We start from the raw sequence: 23,960 nt of genomic DNA, 5'->3' as shown, positions 1-23,960 counted from the left end.
GGTGATTAAAGTTGAGTCTAGCTGGATAGTGAAGTCGTGCTGTAGAGACGGATTGGCAGGGAGGACGAGAAGCTCAGTCTTTGCCAGGTTGAGCTGCAGGTGATGTTCCTTCATCCATGCCGAGATGTCCGCCAGGCAGCTTGAGATACGTGCAGCTACTGTGGGATCATCAGGTTGAAATGAGAGGTAGAGCTGGGTGTCATCAGCATAGCGTTGGTAAGAGAAGCCATGTGCCTGTATGATGGGTCCCAGTGATGTGGTGTAAATGGAGAAGAGGAGCGGTCCAAGAACTGAACCCTGAGGAACCCCTGTAGTCAGTTGATGTGCTTTGGATACCTCGCCACTCCATGCGACCCTGAAGGACCTACCTGTGAGATAGGACTCAAACCAGTGGAGAGGAGTTCCTGTGATGCCCAGTGATGAGAGGGTGGACAGGAGGATCTGATGATTCACAGTGTCAAAGGCAGCAGACAGATCCAGGAGAATGAGAACTGATGATTTGGAGGCAGCTTTTGCGATCCGTAGGGCTTCTGTGACTGACAGAAATGCAGTCTCGGTTGAATGCCCTTTCTTGAAGCCAGATTGGTTTATATCTAGTTGGTTGGTCAGAGTGACGAAAGATGATACTTGGTTGAAGGCAACTCGTTCAAGTGTTTTCGCAATGAATGGTAGGAGAGAGACAGGTCTGTAATTCTCTAAGAGTGATGTGTTTAATGTCGGTTTCTTAAGCAGTGGAGTTACCCGAGCCTGCTTGAATGCTGTAGGAAAAGTGCCAGTGTGGAGGGATGAGTTGATGTGTGTGAGTGCTGGTAGAAGTGTGGGAGAAATGGCTTGTAGAAGGTGTGAGGGGATGGGATCTAGAGGGCAGGTGGTAGGGTGACTGGAGAGGAGAAGTTTAGATACCTCTTCCTCGGTTAGTGGAGAGCAGTGTTGTTTTTGGCAGCCCTTTTAGTTTTAGTCTTAGTCTTAGTCTTTTTGACGAAAATGCTTTTTAGTTTTAGTCACTTATAAACTTGATAGTTTTAGTCAAGTTTTAGTCGACGAAAACGCAAAAAGGTTTTAGTCAAGTTTTAGTCGACGAAAACACAAAAAGGTTTTAGTCAATTTTAGTATAAAAAAAAGAAAGAAAAAAATTAGTCTTTAATAAATTAATTTAGGTTAAAAAGTATTGGAAATGGGCTTAGGTTTGACAGGTTGCAGCAAGTTGCAATTCATAAAACAACAGTTAACCTTAAAACCTTTGCATAATAAACTAGACTTTCTGAATAATTCGATTGGTTGGGTCCTTACATGCGCTGGGCACACACGCACACTAGCACACACACGCAAGGTCTCTCGCTCCCTTTCTCTGCTGTGCGCGCGATACACATGCGCGCTCTTGCTCGCTCTATCTAGATTCCGAGAGATTCAGATTTGCGGGTAATTCTGAAATTATCGTACATTATGGGATTTTTTTCATTATTGATTGTACATCGTACAACAACGATTAGAATGCGGCATTGCTGATACTTTTTTTTTTAGCTCAAAACAGACCGATTTCACGCAAAATAGGCAGAAATGACATTGTGAACGTCAGACTTATAATCATTTTCGTTCCATCTCGTCTCGTCAACGAAAACTCGAAAACGTCTCGTCATGTTTTAGTCACCTTAGAGCCATTTTTAGCTAGTCATCGTAACGTTATCGTCATAAAAAAAAGGTGCGTCAACGAAATAATTGCGTTATCGTCATCGTTGACGAAAACAACATTGGTGGAGAGGAGGAGGAGAGAAGGTGTTTGGGAGTGGGAGGGGTTGGACTGGGTTCCTGTGTGTGTGGAGCTGAGAACTGACTGCTGATAGTTGTTGTTTTGTTGGTGAAGAAGTTAGCAAAATCATCAGCAGTTAAAGAGGAGGTGGGTGGTGGTGGAGGTGGACAGAGGAGAGAGTTGAATGACTTGAAAAGAGTTTGTGTGTTAGCGGTGCTGTTGATCTTGTGGAAATAAGAAGATTTTGCAGCATGAACATCAGCAGAAAAGGAAGAGAGCAGAGATTGATACATACTAAGGTCAGTTGTGTCTTTTGATTTGCGCCATTTCCTCTCTGTTGCCCTGAGTTTGGTCCGGTGTTCACGAAGAACCTCAGATAGCCAGGGGTTAGAGGGAGTAGTATGTGCTGGCCTGGAGGAGATAGGGCAGATATTGTCTAAAGAAGAAGTTAAAGTGGAGCATAAAGTATCTGTTGCGGTATTAACATCCAGAGATGAGAATTGTGAGGGTGAGGGGAGAGAAGATGACACAGCAGAGGAAAGATGGGAGGGAGAGAGTGAGCGCAGGTTTCGTCTGAAAGTAACTGGTAGGGGGGTTGGTGGAGCATGGGTAGAGAGTTGTAGATTGAATGTAATGAGGAAATGATCAGAAACGTGGAGAGGTTTCACCAAAATGTTGTTTGTGATGCAGTTGCGTGTGTAAACCAGGCCTAGTTGGTTGCCTGATTTGTGAGTACCTGTGGTGATGAGCCGTTTGAGATCGAATGAGGCTAGGAGAGAGATGAAGTCTGTTGCATTCGGCTTCTCTAGATGAATGTTGAAATCACCAAAGGCTGTTCCAGGCGGGGTACATGAGCGCTGAGCGGCCGGTGATCACCTGGATCTCACAACTCCGAAAACTTTAGATCAAAATGTAAAATAGGCGCTCTCTGTATAAATAAACAACATATTTGCGCTTTAAACAACTACATTGTGACTGAAAAACTATAAAAACTACATTTCGTGACACAATAATAGTAGTATTTTTAAATTTAGCTACAAGTTATCGCGAGAACAGATTTAGATCAGGCATACTACTGGCATACTGATGGGGTCCTTAGCCCGGACTCAACACTTCAGCCGGACCCAACACTTCACCACACCGGCACCTAAGCTCCAACTGCAGAACCGCAGAACCATACGCCATAGCAGTGTGAGGACGACAGCGCCAGCGTTATTTTCAAACAACGTTATTTTAAAGATTTTTTTTAAACAATTTAATGGAAAATATATATTTTAGATATATATATCAAATATTATAAAATATACGAATTATGTCTTGTCCTATTAACAAAATACAATATACTAGCCTATAATATGAATAGTTTTTTAAACGTTAAAATTATACTTTATACATTTGTTTTTTTGTCAAATTATTACAAATATAAATTTAACAAAGCTTAAAAAAAAATGAAAACAAAGCTTGAGTGTTTTATTTTTTTATTTTTTTTATTTTTTTCTATTTAATTGAAAAGCATGTTTAGACCATACACAACATAATTCTATGATGGACTGAAAAAACAGAAATGATTAATTTAAATAAAATTTGTTTTTTTCCCTCTGAAATAGCAAAAGCATCACACACTGAGCTGTACCTGCTCCAAATAAATAGCCTAATAGTAAATAAATAAAAATACAAAATCGAACTAAAAAAAAATTATATAAAACCAAAGAAAATCAATCTGAAAACATAATTCGTATATTTTATAATATTTGATATATATATATATATATAAAATATATCTTTTCCATCAAATCGTTTAAAAATAAAATAAATTTGACTCATGCTAGCAAATAAAATAAATCTTATAAAAGTTATTAAAACTTATAAAAGTTTTCTTAAGAACATAATTATTTTTAATAAAGTAAAAAAAAAATTATAAAAGTTATGCAGGCACACATTTAACTATAATTAAGTGACAAATAAATAAAATAAATCAAAACTCCATGCGTTAATCCTGAGGCGCCTTTCGTCATGACACTGGTAAAGAAAAACTTCCATGTCTTCTTTCAACTAGAAATGAAACATGAAAGGCTCTTTTATTCAATTTGTCCCATCTTGACGGTTTAAAAATAGTGCTAACAAAAAGGGCGCCTCAGGATTAACGCATGGAGTTTTTATTTATTTGTCACTTGACAATTATTGTTAAATGTGTGCCTGCATAACTTGTATAAGATTTATTTTCTTTGGTTTGATTTTGTTTTATATATATATATAAAAAAAAAATTTAGTTCGATTTTGTATTTTTATTTAATTACTATTGGATATTTGTAATCATTTGAAACAACAAAACAAATGGATAAAGTATAATTTTAACTTTTAAAAAACTATTAATATTATAGACCTAGCTAGTTTGTTAATAGGGCAAGACATAATTCGTATATTTTATAATATTTGATATGTATATCTAAAATATATATTTTCCATTAAATCGTTTTTAAAAAATCTTTAAAATAACGTTGTTTGAAAATAACGCTTTGCTCCGCCCACTTCCGGCATCAGACCGTTAGGCTGGCGCTGTCGTCCTCACACTGCTGTGGCGTATGGTTCTGCGGTTCTGCAGTTGGTTAGTATTGCTCTCGGGCTGTGGGCGGGACTGTGTTGCTCTATTGAGTTTCAGCGTCGAGTCTTCTGAGGTGAGGAGAGCAGTTCACGGTATTTCTCATATTTACACAACCACCAAACACACTTTATACATTTTGATTAAGCGACAGGCTCATTTCTGTATTGTTTTCATCGATCACAGCGATAAGTTACTTGTGCGTCTTTTCTGGCGTCGTCGAGCGAGCATGAGGAGAATATGTCGAGTTCATTCAGACCTGAGCGATTTTTGAGTGCTTTTGTGTGTGTTTGTGTGATTGTTTCGTCAAGTCAAAAGTCAAAGTTTAAGATCTGTGAGGGGAATTAATGTGTGAATCGATCTCGAGTGTCATACTGGAACAATGCTAAACATTGAGCCTATGATGAGCCACGTGAGACATTAAAGCAATACTAATATGAAAAGCGTTTTACTCTTGGAACAATATTGCTTTTGGGGCTCTTTATTTTTAAGAGTGTTATTATAATTAACAGTTTATGTTATTATTTTAATGATCTAACTACTTTATTGTGATTAATGCTGCTATCATAAGATCAAACTTGCTATATTAGATTAATTTGGACATGTGCTTCTTTAATTATTTATCTGTAGTGGTTTATGAAGATGAGTGTCATTAGTGATTGTTTTTGTATTATTGATGTTTTATCCATGTCATATTGTGAGAAATAACAGTATTGCCTTTCAGTATAGCAGTAGTTTTATAGGCTTTTAGCCTGACTCAAATAATGTGTTTCTAACAGCAAACACTCAGAATAAAGTGAGATGATCTGCTGATGATCCTGAATGGCTTGTTGAATGAGTGTTGATAGTCTGAGGCTCATCAATATTAACAGATCTGCTGAAAACACTCTTTATTTCATGACAATAGTTCCTGTTTTCACCTCATTTATTATGCTGATGTCTCCAGATCTCCTGTAAATTGTCACTTAAAGCTCATTTCATTGGTGTCAGCAGACTGAGGGGATTTGTTGGCTACTATATGTAAGTTTATTTCTGTTTACGATTTTAACTGTTTTTCTTACCATTATTTATATTTGGAATAATTTAAATTATTTATATTCTTTACTATATTTCTAGATACCTGTATGTTAATGAAGAAGCAGAATAATGTTAGGATTAGCAATAAAAATAATGAATGAATTGGCATCAGTTACTGTACGATGAATAGATAGACAGACATAAATGCTTAGACGTGTAATTTATTATAAAAACAAAACTCAGTAATTAATATTTTTGATTTTGGCAGATCAGCTTCTCCCACATCATCAGTTAAGCTCCTCCCATGCTGGAATTCATCATCAGTGAAGCTCCTCCCACTGCAATTCTCCAATAAATGCTGTAAATTCCCGTCAGCTACAAGTGAAGACGAGCATGAAAGCATCAGGAAGAGCTGAAATCTGCAGCGACTGAGTTTATTAAAGAGGACAGTGAGAACACGAGTGATCCAGAACCCTGCAGAATGAAACACACTGAAGATCCTGAAGAACAAAGAGGTTGGTTTTTATTCTTCATTCATTCATGATGCTGAAGAACATTCTTGTTAGAAACATTCAAGCTCTTCATCACATTTAGATAAACAGTTACACTATGAAATGGTGCAAAATGTTCTTGGTTTTCTTCAAGTCATCTTCATTTATATTGCGTTTTTAGCAATGTAGATTGTTTCAAAGCTGCTTTACAGAGATAAATGTATAATTTAAGGTAACAGATTGTTTTGGCTTTATAGCGGTTCTTGAATAATGTTATTTTCCAGCTAAAGTTAGTTTTGATTGATTCACTTCCGTCGAAAGGATCATTTGTTAATTAGCGGGCCGCTAAGACGACACTGTTCTCTCTAAACAGACTTTAAACGTGAACCTGTGAGAAACGCTGATGGCGTTCACATGCGCATTAAGAATTGATTTTGTAGTTATGCGCGTTTGAATATATGTGTGCATGTTTGTAATTCCCTACAAACCAAGCCTTAACAAGCTACTTGTCCTGCCTTTACATTTTGATACAGAATTTTATTTAACTTTATCACTTCGGGGTACTGTGGAGTGGTAAAGGCATAGGGAGCCATGTTAGATAGGGAGAGGCTAGTTGGCACTTCAGCACTGCGTTGTCATCAGGTCCAGGCGAAGGTCCTTCGTCAGATCTGGATACGTCCTGGATCCGGCAGGCTGCGGGAAAACCTCGGGATAAACAAAGACACTAAAATTAGCGTAGATGCCATGATTCTTCTTATGATGTAACGAGTACATCAGGATTTATGGGAAGTGTTCCCAGTTCCGGCTGACCTAATCTATGCAGCCTAACATTGAGTTATAGAAGTCTATAATGCATTAGCCTATGTGAATGCTAGGCCAAAGAGATGTGTCTTTAATCTAGCTTTGAACTGACAGAGTGTGTCTGCTTCCCGGACAACGGTAGGAAGACTGTTTCAAAGTTTTGGTGCTAAATAGGAAACAAGGATCTACCGCCAGCAGTCGATTTTGATATTCTAGGTATTATTAACTGGCCGGCATTTTGAGATCGCAGTAGACGTGAAGGACTATAATGTGTTAAGAGCTCGCTCAAGTACTGCGGAGCTGAGAAATGGTGGAGCGGACGCGGAGTACGGCAGGTGCTGCTGGACTTCGCTCAGCCAAAACCAAATATAAGTACAATACTAACTTCAATAAGAATGTTTTTTTTGCAAATCAAACTTCAAACCGAGAACTGGAACCGGATTAAAGCAATTTACTGGAAATATGGCGTATTGAGGCGGAATGATTATTTACATCTTAGCTCTCCTGCTGCTTTCACTCCGTTGCTGCTGGCTTGGTCGAGCTGGCGGTGTTGCGCGGGGAAGCGTTGTTGTCTTCGCTCAGCTGAGTCATCAAGCTGTATATTAAAATATCCTGAGCAATGGAACGGCTAACTTACCAACTACTGTCCGGCCACGCTCCAGGATGAAATCTTCAAGCCAAACTACAAGCTAACCAGCTACCTGCTAATCACGATCTTACTGGCAGGTGACGTTCATTCAAACCCGGGACCAGTTTGCAAAGTTGAACGAAAGCCACTTTTGCCGGATAGCGTTACACCTCAGCTTGTAAACGCCACTGAACTGCATCAAGGGAGTGACAATCGATCTGTAAGTCCGATCGCAACTCCACAAAACACTATTCTTAACCTGAATGGCTGTAAAGAACATTTAAATAGAATGATGACTAAAAGGAAGTTGGAACTTTTTTCAACCAGTAAACCAGTTTAAAGTATTGTGGGATAAAAGACTAAAACCCAAAGGCCTGCTCGGTGGACATCTGAATATAAGAAGTATTGTATCAAAGACCGAGCAAATTGAGGGTCTGCTGATGGATTCGAATTTGGACTTTCTTTTTCTCTCGGAATCATGGCTAACTGAGTTCTCACCAAAGACTGCTTTTGCTGTACAGGGTTATCATGTTTTTAGGAAGGATAGAATATCAGGTAGAGGAGGAGGAGTCCTTCAGTATGTTCGTAATCATTGTAAATGTGTGGAGGTTCATCTTAATTCAGCGCAAGATCTAGAATGTATTATTGTTACTATTGTCTTATCTCCTCAAATGTCTTTTACTGTGGTTGGATTATACAGACCCCCTAATTCTACAAAGACATTTTATGATAAATTGAAATCTGTAAAGAAAATTGGTACAAAAAAGGAATTAATTGTTTTAGGTGATTTTAATATAAACTGGTCGGAAAAAGCTAAGAGATATCAACTTAAAAGTATATCAGATCAGTTGAATCTTACACAAATTATCCTTGGCCCAACTAGGATTACTCAATCAACACAAAGTCAGAGAGATTTAATTAAACCTAAAAGCATTACAAAATCATTTAATTTGGTTGCTGGTATGTCAGACCACAACCTGACCTTAATTGTAAGAAAGTTGACAAAAAAGGTTTTTATACAGACAAGAAGGCAAAAGCTTTTTTATATATTATACCAAAATCCCTAATTGGCCAATTCGAGGAGAAATTAAAGCACCTGGACTGGAATTATGTTATGCAGTCTGGTGATATAGAACAAGCATTTATCTGTATGATGGATAGAGTTAATACGACTAAAAATGTATTCAGTAAAAATATATCTTACTCGAGTAAAGTGCATCTGCCATGGTTAAATGAACGGCTCTGGAAGCTAATGAAGCATAGAGACTTGGCGTTAAAGGCTGCTCTTAAATCTAAATTACCACATGATAAGAGAACATTCCAGAATGTGCGAAATAAAGTATATAAATATTGATAAAATTACAAATAAAGAGAATAAAACAGTTCAAAATTGGAATTGGAAAGAATTAAGACAGGCCAAAGCTAATTATTTTATTAAATTAATTGAGGATTCTAAAGGAAATAGTAAATTAATTAGGAAAAATATTGCTAAAATTACAAATAAGGGGAATAAAACAGTTCAAAACTGGATTATACGTGACCAATCGAAATTAATAGAAGATAAAGAAAAAATAGCTACAATCTTTATTTCCTTCTTCTTGAACTCTGTACAGTGTCTGGCTAGGAAATTTGGTGCTAGATCTGGAGTACTAGAACCCATAAACAATGAAACGCCTGTCTTCACTATTGAAAATGTCTCAGAATCTATTGAAAATAATTGATAATTTAAAAGGATCTAGGTCTAAAGATGTTTATGATACTGATGCACGATTTTTTAAAACTTATAAATAATTTTTTTGCAAACCTCTAACACACTTGACAAATCTGTCAATAACAAACTCCTATTTTCCAAATTGCTGGAAGGCGGCAGTAGTGACGCCTATTTTTAAAGCAGGTGATAGGACTCTTCCATCAAATTATAGACCCATAAGTATCCTTCCAATAGCATCAAAATTTGCAGAAAGAGTAGTTTGTGATCAATTCGTTTCTTATTTAAACGAAAGTGAAGTGAATCTACACCCAATGCAATTTGGGTTTCGAAAAAAATATTCTACTGAAACTGCTAATTGTTCTTTTCTCGAACAAATTAGAAGTTAACTTTGGTGTTGTTGGAGCTGTGTTCTTAGACATAACCAGTGTTGTATAAAGTACTAGAAAGCAATACTTGAGTAAAAGTACAAGTATGGTACTAGAAAAAGACTTTGGTAGAAGTAAAAGTTACCTTTTAGAATATTACTTAAGTAAAAGTCTTAAAGTATCTGATTTATACTGTACTTAAGTATGAAAAGTAATTTTCTGATATTTAATGTACTTAAGTATTTTAAAGTAAAAGTAAAAAGTTTTTTTTTTTAAAGCAAGCGGTTAACTTTGATTGTGAACTTTATTGTGGATTTCTTATACTAGGCATACTATTAACTGGTACAACCTGCTGTTGTTTGTGTTTTGTAGCCTGTAGCCTACTGTACTTGTGTTATCGTTTATCTCGCACTGCATGTAGGCCTACTTTAAGTTAGCTGCTCTACTAAGAAAAAATCAGTCTGCAATAGTGCACTGTTCTGTACAGCCTTATAATTCATTGTATTTTTCAAAAATATAATTGTATATTCAGTGCAATAGCCGTACACAGGGTTTTATAAATACAGAGGTCCCAAAAGTGATCTTGCTAGGGCGTTCGGGGGCATATTATTTTTCCACTGTCATTGGCAAAAAACATATGTATATCTGTGTTAAATAGGAATCCATTGTAATAAAGTTATTCTCATTCTGGGCACAGTAACGTTATGCAAAAGGCTATTGCTCTAACTTACCTGCTCTCCTTTCTCATCTCCATCTCTCGTTCTTCTTCCCTCAGTTTTTTATCTTTACCTGTAAATCTCCCCTTACCGAAGATGAGCTTAGCAAACTGATTATTTATGTCGGTCGTTTAAAACTTCTATCGTAAATCAGCGGTTTAGTTTAGCCACTTGCATCTTATCTCGTGAAGCGTCGCGTTTGGGATTCGCTCGCGCTTCCACGGGTTCAGTTGTGCATCCTCCTCCATGGCAACAAACCAGCTTTACGCTGAAATAGAGCGTGCGTCATGCAATCTAGGAGCAGTGATTCGCCAAACCTCAAACCCACATTTCTTTTGATTTTATTTTGTAGTAACGAGTAACGAAGATGCTTAGTGGAAATGTAGCGGAGTAAAAGTATACATTTTATCTAGGAAATGTAGTGAAGTAAAAGTAAAAGTTGACATAAATTTAAATAGCGAAGTAAAGTACAGATACGTGAAATTTCTACTTAAGTACAGTAACGAAGTATTTGTACTCCGTTACATTACAACACTGGACATAACAAAGGCATTTGACACAATGAATCATAACTATTTAATGTCAAAACTTCAGAATTTTAATTTATCAGATGCTGCCTTGAATGTGGATGAAATCATACCTCAGTAATAGAAGTCAATGCACAAGAGTGGCTGATAAATGCTCTCCATTTGCTAGCTGTCCTGCGGGGGTTCCTCAGGGGTCAATTTTAGGACCGATTTTATTTAGTATTTATATTAATGATCTGCCTCAAATATGTCCAGGTTTAAATGTTATAATGTATGCAGATGATACTGTGCTTTTTACTAATGCAAGAACCAAAGAACTAGCTGCAAGCAAACTGTCATCTGCAATGGTGAAAAGTCTCAAATTGGTTGAATGAGTCTTGTTTGTCACTAAATGTGAGTAAAACTGTATGCACGTATTTCACTGCACGAAAACAAAATTCTGTGAATCCAGATATCATATTTAATGGTGAAGCAATTAAATTTGTGACATGTTAAATATTTAGGAATAATAATAGACCAACATCTGTCTTTTAAAAAGCAAATAAAAAGGGTTATAAATAATGTTAAATTTAATTTGAATAATTTAAAAAACATCAGGCACCAGCTCTCTGAATCAGCTGCACTTCTTTTAGTACATACTCTGATTCACCCTCACTTGTCGTATTGTATAACACATTGGTCACAAGCAGATGCAACTACACTTAAGCCTGTGTACTGAAGGATAACAAATTTATTAAATGTTTAATTTAGGAAACTGCAAAAGTGAAGAGAGTAAATGTTTAGATCAGCTGCGAAACTTCCAGCAAGAGAGTCCGGTCAGTCCTGTTTTCTGTATTTGTTAGATTACTGGACACTTCTAGCTCCAGTTTCAGCAAGAGAATCCTGCCAGCCCTGTTCTCGTGTCTCAGCGTTTGAATAGTTATGCTAACTGGGTCTAGGGCAGGTTCCAAAACCTGTAATACTTAATGTCTCATCATAATGTAAATCCTTGCCCCTAAAAGTATATAAATTGAAAGTACACTATTACAGTTTAGACTGATTTTGGACGAACTTGCAGCCGCGCTCAATAAAGAAGATCTTCTGAACGCGATCCCAACTGTCTCACTGGTCTCTGCTTCGATCAAAGAAAACTTTACAACAGTACTCCCTTCATAAACAAATCATGAAAGCGTTAGATAAAAAAACCAAGGGACTACCATCATTGTACTATTTTGAAAAGGTTAAATTTAAGTTTTAATAATTTTGTATTTTATACTGATGTGTGCCTGATGTACAAAATTATTCATAATCTTGCTCCACCTTCTCTTCAGGGATGTGTGACCCATAACGGAAGTGCAGGTAGGACTAGAGCATCTGCCAGGGGAGATTTGGTACCGCAGTACAGAAAAACAGCCTTTGGGGGGCTTTAGTGGGGCTGTGGAATTCCTTACCTACAAACATTCGAAGCCTCAATAGCTTCTCAATTTTAAAAAATAAGCTTAAGTACTGGCTACTATCTCAACAGATCTGCAACCACTAATGACTGTGTTGTACATTATCTGTTTTATATTCTGGTTTTAAATGTTATATTCCTGGACCTGTATGTATTGTGATGTTTTATGTGGTTTATGAGTAATGTATGTTATTTTATTTGTTTACCTGCCCAGGGACAGCAGATGTAAACTAGCTATTAGCTAATTCTGGTGCAATTACTTTTAATTGTGCATTGTGCCTGTAAAAATAAACAATAAAATGAAATAAAGCTAAACCATTTAGTGCTTTGTAAGTAATCAGCAATATTTTAAAATGTATACAATGTTTATTAGGCAGCCAATGCAGTGTTGACAGAACAGGGCTAATATGGCCATACTTCCTGGTTCTGGTAAGAACTCGAGCTGCTGCGTTTTGAACTAGCTGTAGTTTGTGTATTAAGCGTGCAGGGCAACCACCCAGTAGAGCAGGCGTCGGCAAGTAACTTTGGCCGCGGGCCAATATTTTTTTTATCCAGTAGATGGCGGGCCAGCTACATGGAATAGGCCTATTCGTTACGGTGAAATCACAAAATATAATGCACACAAACGTGTCCCTACTACTTATGTACAACCACTGATGAGAATAATCGGTTTTGATGAAGAAAAAAAAACTAAACAAATGCAGATTAGAACCCAGAACCTTTTACACACTTGACGAAAGTTCTACCACTGGACCATTTAAGCACACGAGACAATGCCGCGGATACATTTTATTAACGATAAATTAAACCCCATGTACTATTTAAATCGATTGTTGGACATGTTATTGTACATATATCTGATTTAGTATTGTATTACCAATGGACTGTACAACTTTTGAACTTTATTTCTTTTTTTAAATTATTATTTATTCGGGACACGAGGTCTGCGCGGGACTGTTTTTTTCCGTCCCGCTCCCACAAGGTTCAATTCAGCAACCGCTTAAAATACTTAAAAGTAAAAGCTTAAAAGTGTTCACCTGCTTTAAAAATTTAGATCTCGTTTTCAGAATCTCAAATCTCAAAAACAAGTCGTTTTTCATTTTTTTATTTTTGGTTTTAATTTGGGGGGAAAAAAACGATTGAACGAATGATACACGGCAGTGATGCGCGGGTCAATGTATAAACAACCCGCACCCGACCGACGTTTTCAACCCGCCCGCAACTCGGACCGCAAACAAAAGAAAGAAAATATTGTACCCGACCCGCTTCCTGGCCCGCAAATTGGGCCATAGACGTAGGAACTAGGGGTGCGCATTTTTCTGAATGCTGTGTTTTGTAATAAAGGCTTGATTTATTCATTTATTTCGTTTCATTTTCTTAACAATTAAGATGCTGCAGGTGTTTATCCAGTCTAATCAAAGTGTGCGTCTCTCCTCCGAATTTCCCAACAAAAATCCCGCCCCCTCTCAGAAAATACATAAAACTCGCATTACTGAGCTATATGCGTTTAAAAGTAGCCTATTAAAATGGCACAATGGCATTGCTCAGTTCAACGTTTTGGGAAATCGGGCATTTTGTCCCGCTTCAGCTCTTATTCAAAAGTTAATAACGCGCTCAACATTTAGGTAAATAAGGATTTCCCACTGTCATCTCTGCAGACTGAGCTCGTGCGTCATCCTCGCGCATTCAGCCAATAAAGTGTAGACCTATGTATTTCATAGAACATTATGTCTAGTACTATATAAATTACAATGGTTTAATTGGCATTATTTCAAACGACCCGACCGACCGCGACCCGAATATCATTAAAAATATTTTTGGATGACTCGTAACCGCGGGTGACCGCAGGCACTCGTCACTCATTTTGGATCATCCCGCGCATCACTGATTCACGGGGCCTATTTGTAAACCGTTATAGTAAAAAAAAAACAAAAAAAAAACGGACTTCCAAAATAATCCGGCGGGCCAGAAAATATTGCTGTATATCGCCAGTTGCCGACCCCTGCAGTAGAGCATTCAACAATACTATTTTAACTGTTTTATTTTACATTTATTTTATATCTGGTTCCCAATTTGCAACAACGTTACCAGAATTTTAGTTATTTTCAACATAGTTCAAAAATATTTTTTCAGGAATAATGAGTAAACACCAAGTTACTGATAAGTTGTATTTGTCAAATATCATATAAGTTATTCATAGTTCTAGAGATTCTTCTTACAGTAACTTTGGTAACAGGGTTAATGAATATAGTCAATGCTACAGTTTGTGTAAAAAGTGAGACAATGGATTGAGATTATTCTCCTGTCTTCCCATCATGCAGTAGAAAGAGCTCCTTCATAGAGCCGTCCATGACGGAAAAGTCTAGTGTGAATAACCATTAATAATTAAAAAGTTTTAGTAAAATAAATATCAATCTCAAAATTGGTGTCAAAACATGGCAGTATTGTATATGTTAATGTCATGTTAGATAATGGTGTCATTGATCAAAGTAATAGTTCTTGCTAAAGAAACATGGGCTTCGTGCCTATAATGTTTTAAAAATAATAATTGGAAGATAAATTGACCTCATTCATGGAAAGTTTCAAGGACATAATATTTTATAGCAGTTGGCTACTTTCTACCATTACATCAGAGCTCACTTTCTTGGCCTTTCACTTTATATTTCTCTCTTTGAGTCATTTTGATGTACTGAAAAATTAATATAATATTTGTTTCTTTCATGTCAGACCCGATGGAAGAGGAGAGTGAAGAACTGAGTGAAGTGGAGGAAAGAAAAATGAAAGAGGAGAGTGAAGAACTGAGAGAAGTGAAGGAGGAGAGTGAAGAACTGAGAGAAGTGAAGGAGGAGAGTGAAGAACTGAGAGAAGTGAAGGAGGAGAGTGAAGAACTGAGAGAAGTGAAGGAGGAGAGTGAAGAACTGAGAGAAGTGAAGGAGGAGAGTGAAGATCTGAGAGAAGTGAAGGAGGAGAGTGAAGAACTGAGAGAAGTGAAGGAGGAGAGTGAAGAACTGAGAGAAGTGAAGGAGGAGAGTGAAGTGAAGGAGGAGAGTGAAGAACTGAGAGAAGTGAAGGAGGAGAGTGAAGTGAAGGAGGAGAGTGAAGAACTGGGAGAAGTGAAGGAGGAGAGTGAAGAACTGACCAGTTTAAAACTGCACCAGAGGATCCACACTGGAGAAAAACCTTACAAGTGTTCACACTGTGACAAGAGATTCAGTCAGCCATCATCTCTGAAAACACATGAGAGGTTCCACACTGGAGAAAAACCTTACAAGTGTTCACACTGTGACAAGAGATTCATTTTGTCAGAACATCTAAAAGCACATGAGCGGATCCACACTGGAGAGAAACCTTACAAGTGTTCACACTGTGACAAGAGATTCAGTCTGTCAGCAATTCTGAAAACACATGAGAGGATCCACACTGGAGAGAAACCTTACAAGTGTTCACACTGTGACAAGAGATTCAGTCAGTCAGCACATCTGAAAACACATGAGATGATCCACACTGGAGAGAAGCCGCACACATGTGATCAGTGCGGGAAGAGTTTCTCTTTTAAAAGTAACCTGAAGATACACATGAGGATCCACACTGGAGAGAATCTGCATGTATGCCATCAGTGTGGAAACAATTTCACAACCAAACAAAGTCTTGATGATCACATGAGGATCCACACCGGAGAGAAGCCGTTCTCATGTGATCAGTGCGGGAAGAGATTCAGTCAATCATCACACCTTAACGTTCACGTGAGGATCCACACTGGAGAGAAGCCGTTCACATGTGATCAATGCGGCAAAACATTTATTACGTCATCAAACCTGAAGAAACACCTGATAGTTCATACGAAGGAGAAGCTGCATTCATGTTCTGTGTGTGGAAAGAGTTTTTCACTGCTGCCATATTTACATACACATGAGAAAACTCAAACTGTTGTGAGAGAGTACATGTGCTTTGAGTGTGAGAAGACTTTTACTACAGCAGACGGTTTAAAACATCACCAGAGAATTTACACTGGAGAAAAACCTTACAAGTGTTCACACTGTGACAAGGAATTCAGTCGATCAGCACATCTGAAAACACATGAGATGATCCACACTGGAGAGAAGCCGCACACGTGTGATCAGTGCGGAAAGAGTTTCTCTTTTAAAAGTAACTTGAAGCGACACATGAAGATCCATACAGTGGAGAAACCACTTAAAGTCTGAGATCACGGTAAGTAGTTTATTTTCATGTGCTGAGCAACAAAGTCTCTTCTGTGTAAGTTAGCCACACATCACCCTATAGCCAAATCTCTCCTCTCCACCTATAGCCGGTGTGTGCTGAGCACAGGACACTTTGTTGATTGATTGATATTGGTCGTGTTCAACCAACAGGAATGTGTAATTTATCAGTTCAGATCAATGCAAAAATAATAAAAAAATAGCTCTCTGACAGTAGGTGGCGCTCATGTAAAGCAGAAATACAGCACTATACAGGGCTCTAGAGACTGTGCTATGCATTTCAGCTCAAACCTAAAGAATTTTTTATATCAGCTATGCATTCCGTTAATTTTGTGAATTGGTAAGTTTCCTTAGGTTTTGAAGAAATATACAGCTGAGTATCGTCAGCATAACAGTGAAAGCTAATTCCATGTTTCCTAATGATATCTCCTAAGGGTAGCATGTACAGAGTGAACAGCAGCGGTCCTAGTACTGAGCCTTGTGGTACGCCATACTGAACTTGTGATCGATAAGACATCTCTTCATTTACTGCTACAAACTGATAACGGTCAGATAAGTATGATTTAAACCATGCTAGTGCTATTCCACTAATGCCAACATAAGCCGCGTTTCCACCGCGGGAACTTTCCCCAGGAACTAGGAACTTTGGGCTGGTACTCGGTGTGTTTACACTGCAGAAATCAGGGTCTAAATGAAGTTCCGGGCAAATATTTCCCCCTCCGAAAGTCCCTGCTGGCGAGGTAGTACTTTTTCAAAGTTCAGGAACTTTCGGAGGTGGGACTTGTGCGCTGAACATGCTGATTGGTTGTGTTCACGCCGCATTTTGATTGGATGACTCCACGCAGCATTCTATTTTAACCGCCATTTTTAAAAATCTATTGCGGTTCGTGGCTTCATGTAGTAAGAGTTGTCTGTCTGCAAATATGGAATATAATAAAAAATAAAAAAACACAGCTGGACCGACGACGAGGTTCAGGCTTTATTAAGCGTATTTGTGTAACAGGAAATTTTCTGCGCGTTCGTCCCAGCCATCTTACGTTCAATGTCCGCATCGTCTAATTTTATAGCATTAGCTACGAGCTTTCTGAACACGCTTTAGTATCAGTGCTCGTCTCTTTTCTGCCGTTTTGTTAATTACCTCGTTAGTAAACCAATACATCACAAACAACAGCAGCACAGTTTGAATCTCCTCCATACTTATTATAAATGTGGCGCTCAAAACTGATTACTGTCCGTCGCAGACTGGGAGGAGCAGTTGCGAACTTGCGCCAGTTTATAATCTCCCCGGTACTTTAGACCGCGGTGTAAACGCAGAAAGCAACTGGTCTGGGGCAAAAAAAGTTCCTGGGACAAATTGTTCCGGGTAATTTCGGTGGAAACGCGGCTATAATGTTCGAGTTTTTTTAAAAGGATGTTGTGGTCAATGTTTTTTGAGGAGTATTCTGGAATTGAAGGTGTTATCCACAACAGTGTAATTCTCCTTGAATTACTGCTTTGTAGGACAGTTGTTTAATTTTGATGAACTTACAAACTGACTTCCTGACATTTACACACACACACACAAAGACCGAGGCCCAAAGCGCGGAACACGCAAAGGACGAAGAATGCCCATATATGGAATATAATGACATCACCGGAGGCCACAAATGCATAAGGGACAATGTAACCCCGTCCCGTGTATATAAGACTGCTTTTTGACTTTGTGTTGTGTACCTCCCTGGAGAGAAATGAGTTATCTACCGGTTCAGTTTTCTAACTGAAATTCTTTTTTGCTCTATTTGCGCTGTTGTATTATTTTAACTTTAATAGCTCGGATGAGAACTAGTTATTTTTTACATCTATTGCTTGAACTGCTTAAATAGCAGGTAAATAGCCTGTGTAATTCTCCACTCACAGGACTGCCCTCTTGAGATTGAAGAGCTGAAGTATTTTAACCTGTAACCTTTTGATATTTTGCTACAAATATTAATCATTGTGTAACCAGTATTTTTTTATCTTTTGTTTAAATAAACATTTTTTTTATAAAGACAAATACTGTTCAGTTTTTTTACTTCAGTTTACAAAGAGTTTCTAATAAGTAATTAGAGTTACAAACAGTTTCTAATAAGTAATAGGAAGAGCCATTATAGTGTAACTTGCAAGACAAGGACAACGGAAGTATCCAGGAACGATTCTGCTGGATTGGTAAGCATGAATTTGATCCATGATTGTCAATGATTGTTATTGGTTAGGTGTGTCCCTACACATGTGTAGGGACACACCTAGATTTATTTGTACAGGCTAAGCGATACTTTGTCACCTTTGCATCTGATATCAATCATTTTCCAAGTGTATCTGCCTGCTGTTCACCTGATGAATTAGTTTCTCATTACAACAAAAATCTTCACACTCTCTTGGACACCCATGCTCCCATGAGATCCAGATCAGTCTCTTTCACCCGCTCAGCACCCTGGTTCACTCCCGCCCTACGTCTTCTAAAATCTCAGGGCCGTCAGCTAGAACGCCTTGCTAATAGAACGCCTTGCTAATAGAACTGGACTCACCATTCACAATAATATGTACAAGGATCATGTCAATCTGTATAAGGATTCCCTCTCTTCAGCTAAATCTGCTTACTACTCTCATTTAATCCACTCTAATCATCACAAGTCTAAAACCCTGTTTTCCCTTCTCACCTTCATTACAAAACCTCCCGATTCTCTTCCCTACCACATGCAGTCCCAGGACTTCTGCAATAAACTTATGTCCTTTTTTGTTTCCAAAATCACTGACATCCATAAACACCTGACTTCATCTGGAGCTGTAGCTTCTGGAGGCAACTTTAACACCCCTTATCCATCCCCAACTACTACTTTTTCAAGTTTTGAACTTCCCTCCGTTCAAGCCATTTCGGACATTATTCATAAATCTAAACCCTGCACATGCTTGACCCACTTCCCTCCACCTTGGTTAAATTCTGTTGCTCTTCTCTTGCCCCTCTCATCACTGAGATTATTCACCCCTCCCTAAGCTCCGGTTCAGTCCCCCCTTCACTCAAAACTGCCTCGGTCACACCCATCCTGAAAAAACCTGGTCTGGACCCCACTAATTTTAGCAATCTTCGTATCTTCCCATCTTCCCATATCTAACTTACCCTTCATATCTAAAATTCCGGAAAAACACAGTCGCTTCTCAACTTCATAATCACCTCATGTCTAACAGCATCTACGAGCAGTTTCAATCCGGCTTCCGTCCCCTGCATAGCACTGAAACCGCACTCCTCAAAATTTCAGATGACCTTCTCATGGCTTCTGATTCTGGGTTTCTTTCAATTCTCATTCTTCTGGACCTCACAGCAGCTTTTGATACCATTTCTCATCCTACCCTCCTTAGTCGATTATCATCTATTGGTATCACCCACATTCCCATAGCCTGGTTTACTTCATACATCTCTGATCGCACACAGTTCATACAACTCAAATCTCAGAAATCCGTTACCTTCCCCGTCTCCGCTGGAGTGCCCCAAGGATCTGTATTGGGGCCTCTCCTTTTTATCATCTACATCCTCCCTCTTGGTCACATCCTCTGTAAACATAACATTACATTTCAGTGCTACGCGGACGATACCCAGCTCTACCTCTCTACTAAACCATCTTCTTTACTCCCACCAACCTCTCTTACCGTCTGTCTCCAAGAAATCCACTCTTGGTTCTCATCCAACTTTCTCAAACTAAACCGTTCAAAAACCAAAGTTCTTCTGGTGGGCACACCACATACTCTCTCCAAAGCTAATACAGTATCCATTGTCATTGATAATTCAATTGTTCTTCCCTCCCCTCAGGTTAAGAGTCTGGGCGTCGTCCTCGACAGCACATTATTGTTCCACTCACATTAATAGCATCACCCGGTCTGCCTATTTCCACCTGCGTAACATCTCCCGTCTTCGCCCCTCTCTCACTCCACAAACCACTGCCATCCTGGTCCACAGCCTCGTCACGTCGCGGATAGACTACTGCAACTCACTCCTGTTTGGTCTCCCTAATAAATCGCTCCAGAAGTTGCAGCTCCTACAGAACTCTGCTGCACGTCTGATTACTCGGACCCCCATTTTTCATCATATCACTCCTATCTTGCAACAACTTCAATGGCTTCCCATTAAACAGAGGATCATTTTTAAAATGCTTCTCATTACTTTCAAAGCTGTTCATAACATGGCTCCTCCTTATATCTCAGATCTCCTTCATTTAAATATCCCTACCCGTTCACTCCGATCCTCCCACACCTGCCAGCTTTCTGTCTCCCCTGCCCGTCTTGTCACAATGGAACACATCTTTGGAATTCACTCCCTCCAGACCTTCGTACCATTGACTCATTTCATCTCTTCAAATCCAAACTCAAAACTCTGTTGTTTAGACAGTCATATTCCACCTGACCCATATCTCCTCAATTTGTCTTGCCAATTTTATTTGTATACTGTTTTAATTTTTTTATCTGCTTTGTACAGTGTCCTTGGGTGTCCTGATAAGGCGCTTTAAATAAAATGTATTATTATTATTATTATAATAAATGGAAGTTCATCTGCATGCATGTGCCTAAACACTTAACTTAAACCATGGGGACTCAACGGTGGAAAAAGGATGTAAACCTTTCACTATAAACCGTGTAACAGCCCTGTGGCACTCATTCATTTTCTCTGTCGTCATTTTTCCTTTACTCGCTAAAGTAAACGGAGTTACTGTCTCTGACGTTCCAGGAGCGGTTGTGGGTGTGGCGCAGCGTGTGTACTGTGTTTGTGTCCAGACAAAGAAACACTGACAACAGAAATTATAATGGGAATAAAAAGAAGGCTGTTTATGAAGTAAATATATATTATTATTGAAATATTAAACAGAATATAGTAACGCCTATATAGCTGTGGTGTGCGCGAGCTGATAAGAGAAAAACGCACAATTGATTGAGCACGCCCCGGCACAGACGCACGAGCTGGTCGAGCGCATCAGACATCAGTGGAAAGTTTGTAGTTCAGTCTGATGTCAATGGCAAAGAAAGTAAAACGAGGCATGTAGCTTATTATTAACGTTAACTGACAGAGAGAGAGAGAGAGCGCACTTCTGTTGAATGCTCTTGATTGCTGATCGTTCACTCAGCACATGTTATTTGGACTAAAACTAAATCGTATATGTAAGTAAAACTTGAACTGTTACCTTATTTATATTTAACGAGTGGTTGCATACATTATTACAGGACATTTGCAGGTCAAGAAGTTATGAACTTCAAATATCCAAAGCGCGCCCTGAAAACCAGCGTCTCAGCGCGCGAACACTGAATGGAAGTATTTCACGTCTTGTGCTTGTACGGATGAATTCACACAAAACTGTAAAATAGTGAATTTTTTTTTTAGACATATTGCTCGTACAGCCTCCTTTGCATGTTATTAGCTTGTCACAGGTGTTACATTTTGCTTCATGATCATTTAATCTTATGAAATGAAGCCACACTTATGACGTTCTCTTCACCATGCTTGTGAACAAGAAAATATCTCGCGCAAATGAGTATAGCGTCGCGTCGTGTTAACGAGTGAACGTTGAGTGTGTGTGTGTGAGGGAGAGTGCGTTAATTGGCTGCGCTGCTGGAGGTTGCGGACAACGTAATTGATATTCATGAGGTGAGATATCTATTAAAGGAAACGCTCCCAGCGCTGTGCAGTTTGCAGTTTGCACTTCGCACAGACATTGCAGAAGAACCGTTTTTGGAACCAAAAGGTAGGAATTTCGAACGGTTCCGTTTTTTCCCAAAAAACAGATCGGTTTTCGGTTCCCAACCCTAGTCTCATGTCTAAATTAAATTCCTCTTCTTACTGTAACCGCACATACACTTAAACAGTGGAGCATTGGCGCTTGCAATGCCAAGGTCATGGGTTCGATTCCCAGGGAAAGCAAGAACTGATTAGAATGTAAATGTGTACCTTGAAATGCAATGTAAGTCGCTCTGGATAAAAGCGACTGCCAAATGCATAAATGTAAATACACTGAATTGTTTCCTTATTGAAACGTTATACATCAGATGTATGTACTCTACTAAGTATTTAATTTTTGCTTTTGTCTATTTTTGCATCTTTGTTTTTTACCATCTTACAGTAACACCATGGCTCTGCTTTTCATTTGAGACATTTTTTGTTTTTTTGAGGTCTTTACGGTTAATTACATCAACAATTGATTGAAGTTCATCAAGTTTCTGAATTTGGTTTCACTAAATATTTTGTTGATGCTCCTACTATCAGATAAGGTTTGAAAACCTTCTCTGAAGAAAATCAACAAGTGTTGTTTTCATTTACATTTACATATATTCAGCTAAATGAATAAATGTAAATGAAAACAACACTTGTTGATTTTCTTTAAGGCAATTTATTTGTTTCATGTTACTGTACTAGAGATTCTAAACCTTTTCTTTTTGACACAATTTCCATGTTTGCCCCTTTAAAGACACGGGAACCCCGAATCTCAAATCATTTACTACAGTTTCCTGATAGTCAACTGGTTTTATTTGGTCATCTCATATCCACCGCATTCTTTTCCTGTTTTCCTTTTTGTTTTTGTTTTCTACACCTTGTTACAGTCATTATGTGAACATTCATTATATCCTGAGCAATCATCTCATTATTCAATCACAATATGCCATCTCTGTTGTCATCAGAGATCGAGTTATTATGTGGAATACTACGGTGCCTAACAACTTAACTCTGCAAGTCATTTTCTCTACTTGAAGGTAAAGGCAACTTCACTGTGGGACATGAACAGCAGAGAGTTGAAGATGCCATGAGAAGGAGCAGACCACCACAGACACTAGAGCTCTTGTTCGGCTTGCCAAAGCCATCGATGGACATAAAAGAAGAATTGCTATATGGACAGAGTTCCTGACAAGTGTCTCCACATGATCATCTGACTAAGACTACACCTGATGGGAGTAGGCGTTCTGTGTGTGTATCTTCTCAGCATCCTTGACAATTATCATCATTACTCTGTGCTACTATGCCAATAGAGACACTTCTTCAATGCACTCAGCCCTAAATTTTCACACATGTACCTCACATAATTCCTGAGGTCCAATGTACCTGAGGAGGGGTTTATAGGGCGGAGCAAATATGGGCAGAACTCTTTACTGTCCAAGTACTTCAGAAATCCGTTTAAAGGTATACATGTGAATTAAACGTGGTACAATGGTCTTCATCATCACATCACTATGCTGATTGAGGACTGCTGGGACACTCCAGTCACAGGATAGTTCTGTCGGGAGAGACAGAGTCCTTTGCACCTCAATGACACATCTGTACTATTTGCTTCACAGGACATACGCTTCCAACTACATACTGTTTATTTACTAGTGTGTTCTAATATGTAACTTATAAACTGAATTGAACTGAAATGAATGGTGGTAAACTTAGTAGAGAAATTAAAGTATCCTAATGTACAATCTAAGTACTATTGCTTCAACATGCACTGAGGAGAATAGGTTAATGTTCTTCTCCCCCTCTTGATCACTACCCATTTGCCTCATCTTTCGGGTTTCCTGTCGGTCAGGTTTGGTGTTGGTATTACAGTCATGTTTAACAATGCTTTGCTCAGGGTATAAGAAGGAAAGGTAACTGTTGATCTGGGAGAAAGGCTTTAACCGCGCCACTCCCACACACCGGTGCGTAACCTCAAACTATGAGGTGCTTGGTTACAAACAAA

General features: G+C 38.5%; 2 protein-coding genes across 3 annotated transcripts in view; both read left to right on the top strand.

Moving 5' to 3' along the window:
- Positions 1 to 23,960, top strand: part of LOC307006254 (uncharacterized protein) — an 89,889-nt gene that overhangs the window by 24,053 nt on the left and 41,876 nt on the right. The gene's annotated exons all lie outside the window — the stretch shown is intronic.
- LOC307006323 (uncharacterized protein) lies at positions 4,389 to 16,696 on the top strand. 2 transcript variants are annotated; one of them, XM_079627173.1, is made up of 4 exons: positions 4,389 to 4,422; positions 5,293 to 5,366; positions 5,632 to 5,878; positions 14,762 to 16,696. In XM_079627173.1, the coding sequence occupies exons 3-4, from the start codon at positions 5,845 to 5,847 to the stop codon at positions 16,234 to 16,236; spliced, it is 1,509 nt and encodes a 502-aa protein (XP_079483299.1). In that variant the 5' UTR covers positions 4,389 to 4,422; positions 5,293 to 5,366; positions 5,632 to 5,844; the 3' UTR covers positions 16,237 to 16,696. The 2 variants fall into 2 exon arrangements, with proteins under 2 accessions (XP_079483299.1, XP_079483300.1); XM_079627174.1 differs by lacking the exon at positions 4,389 to 4,422 and having other exon boundaries at positions 5,319 to 5,366; positions 5,637 to 5,878.

The sequence above is a fragment of the Phoxinus phoxinus genome, assembly GCF_949152265.1.
Source record: "Phoxinus phoxinus genome assembly, chromosome: 1".
NCBI classification, from domain to species: domain Eukaryota; kingdom Metazoa; phylum Chordata; class Actinopteri; order Cypriniformes; family Leuciscidae; genus Phoxinus; species Phoxinus phoxinus.
The sequence above is the reverse complement of the archived record's forward strand: the minus strand, read 5'-3'. Positions and strand labels throughout refer to the sequence as shown.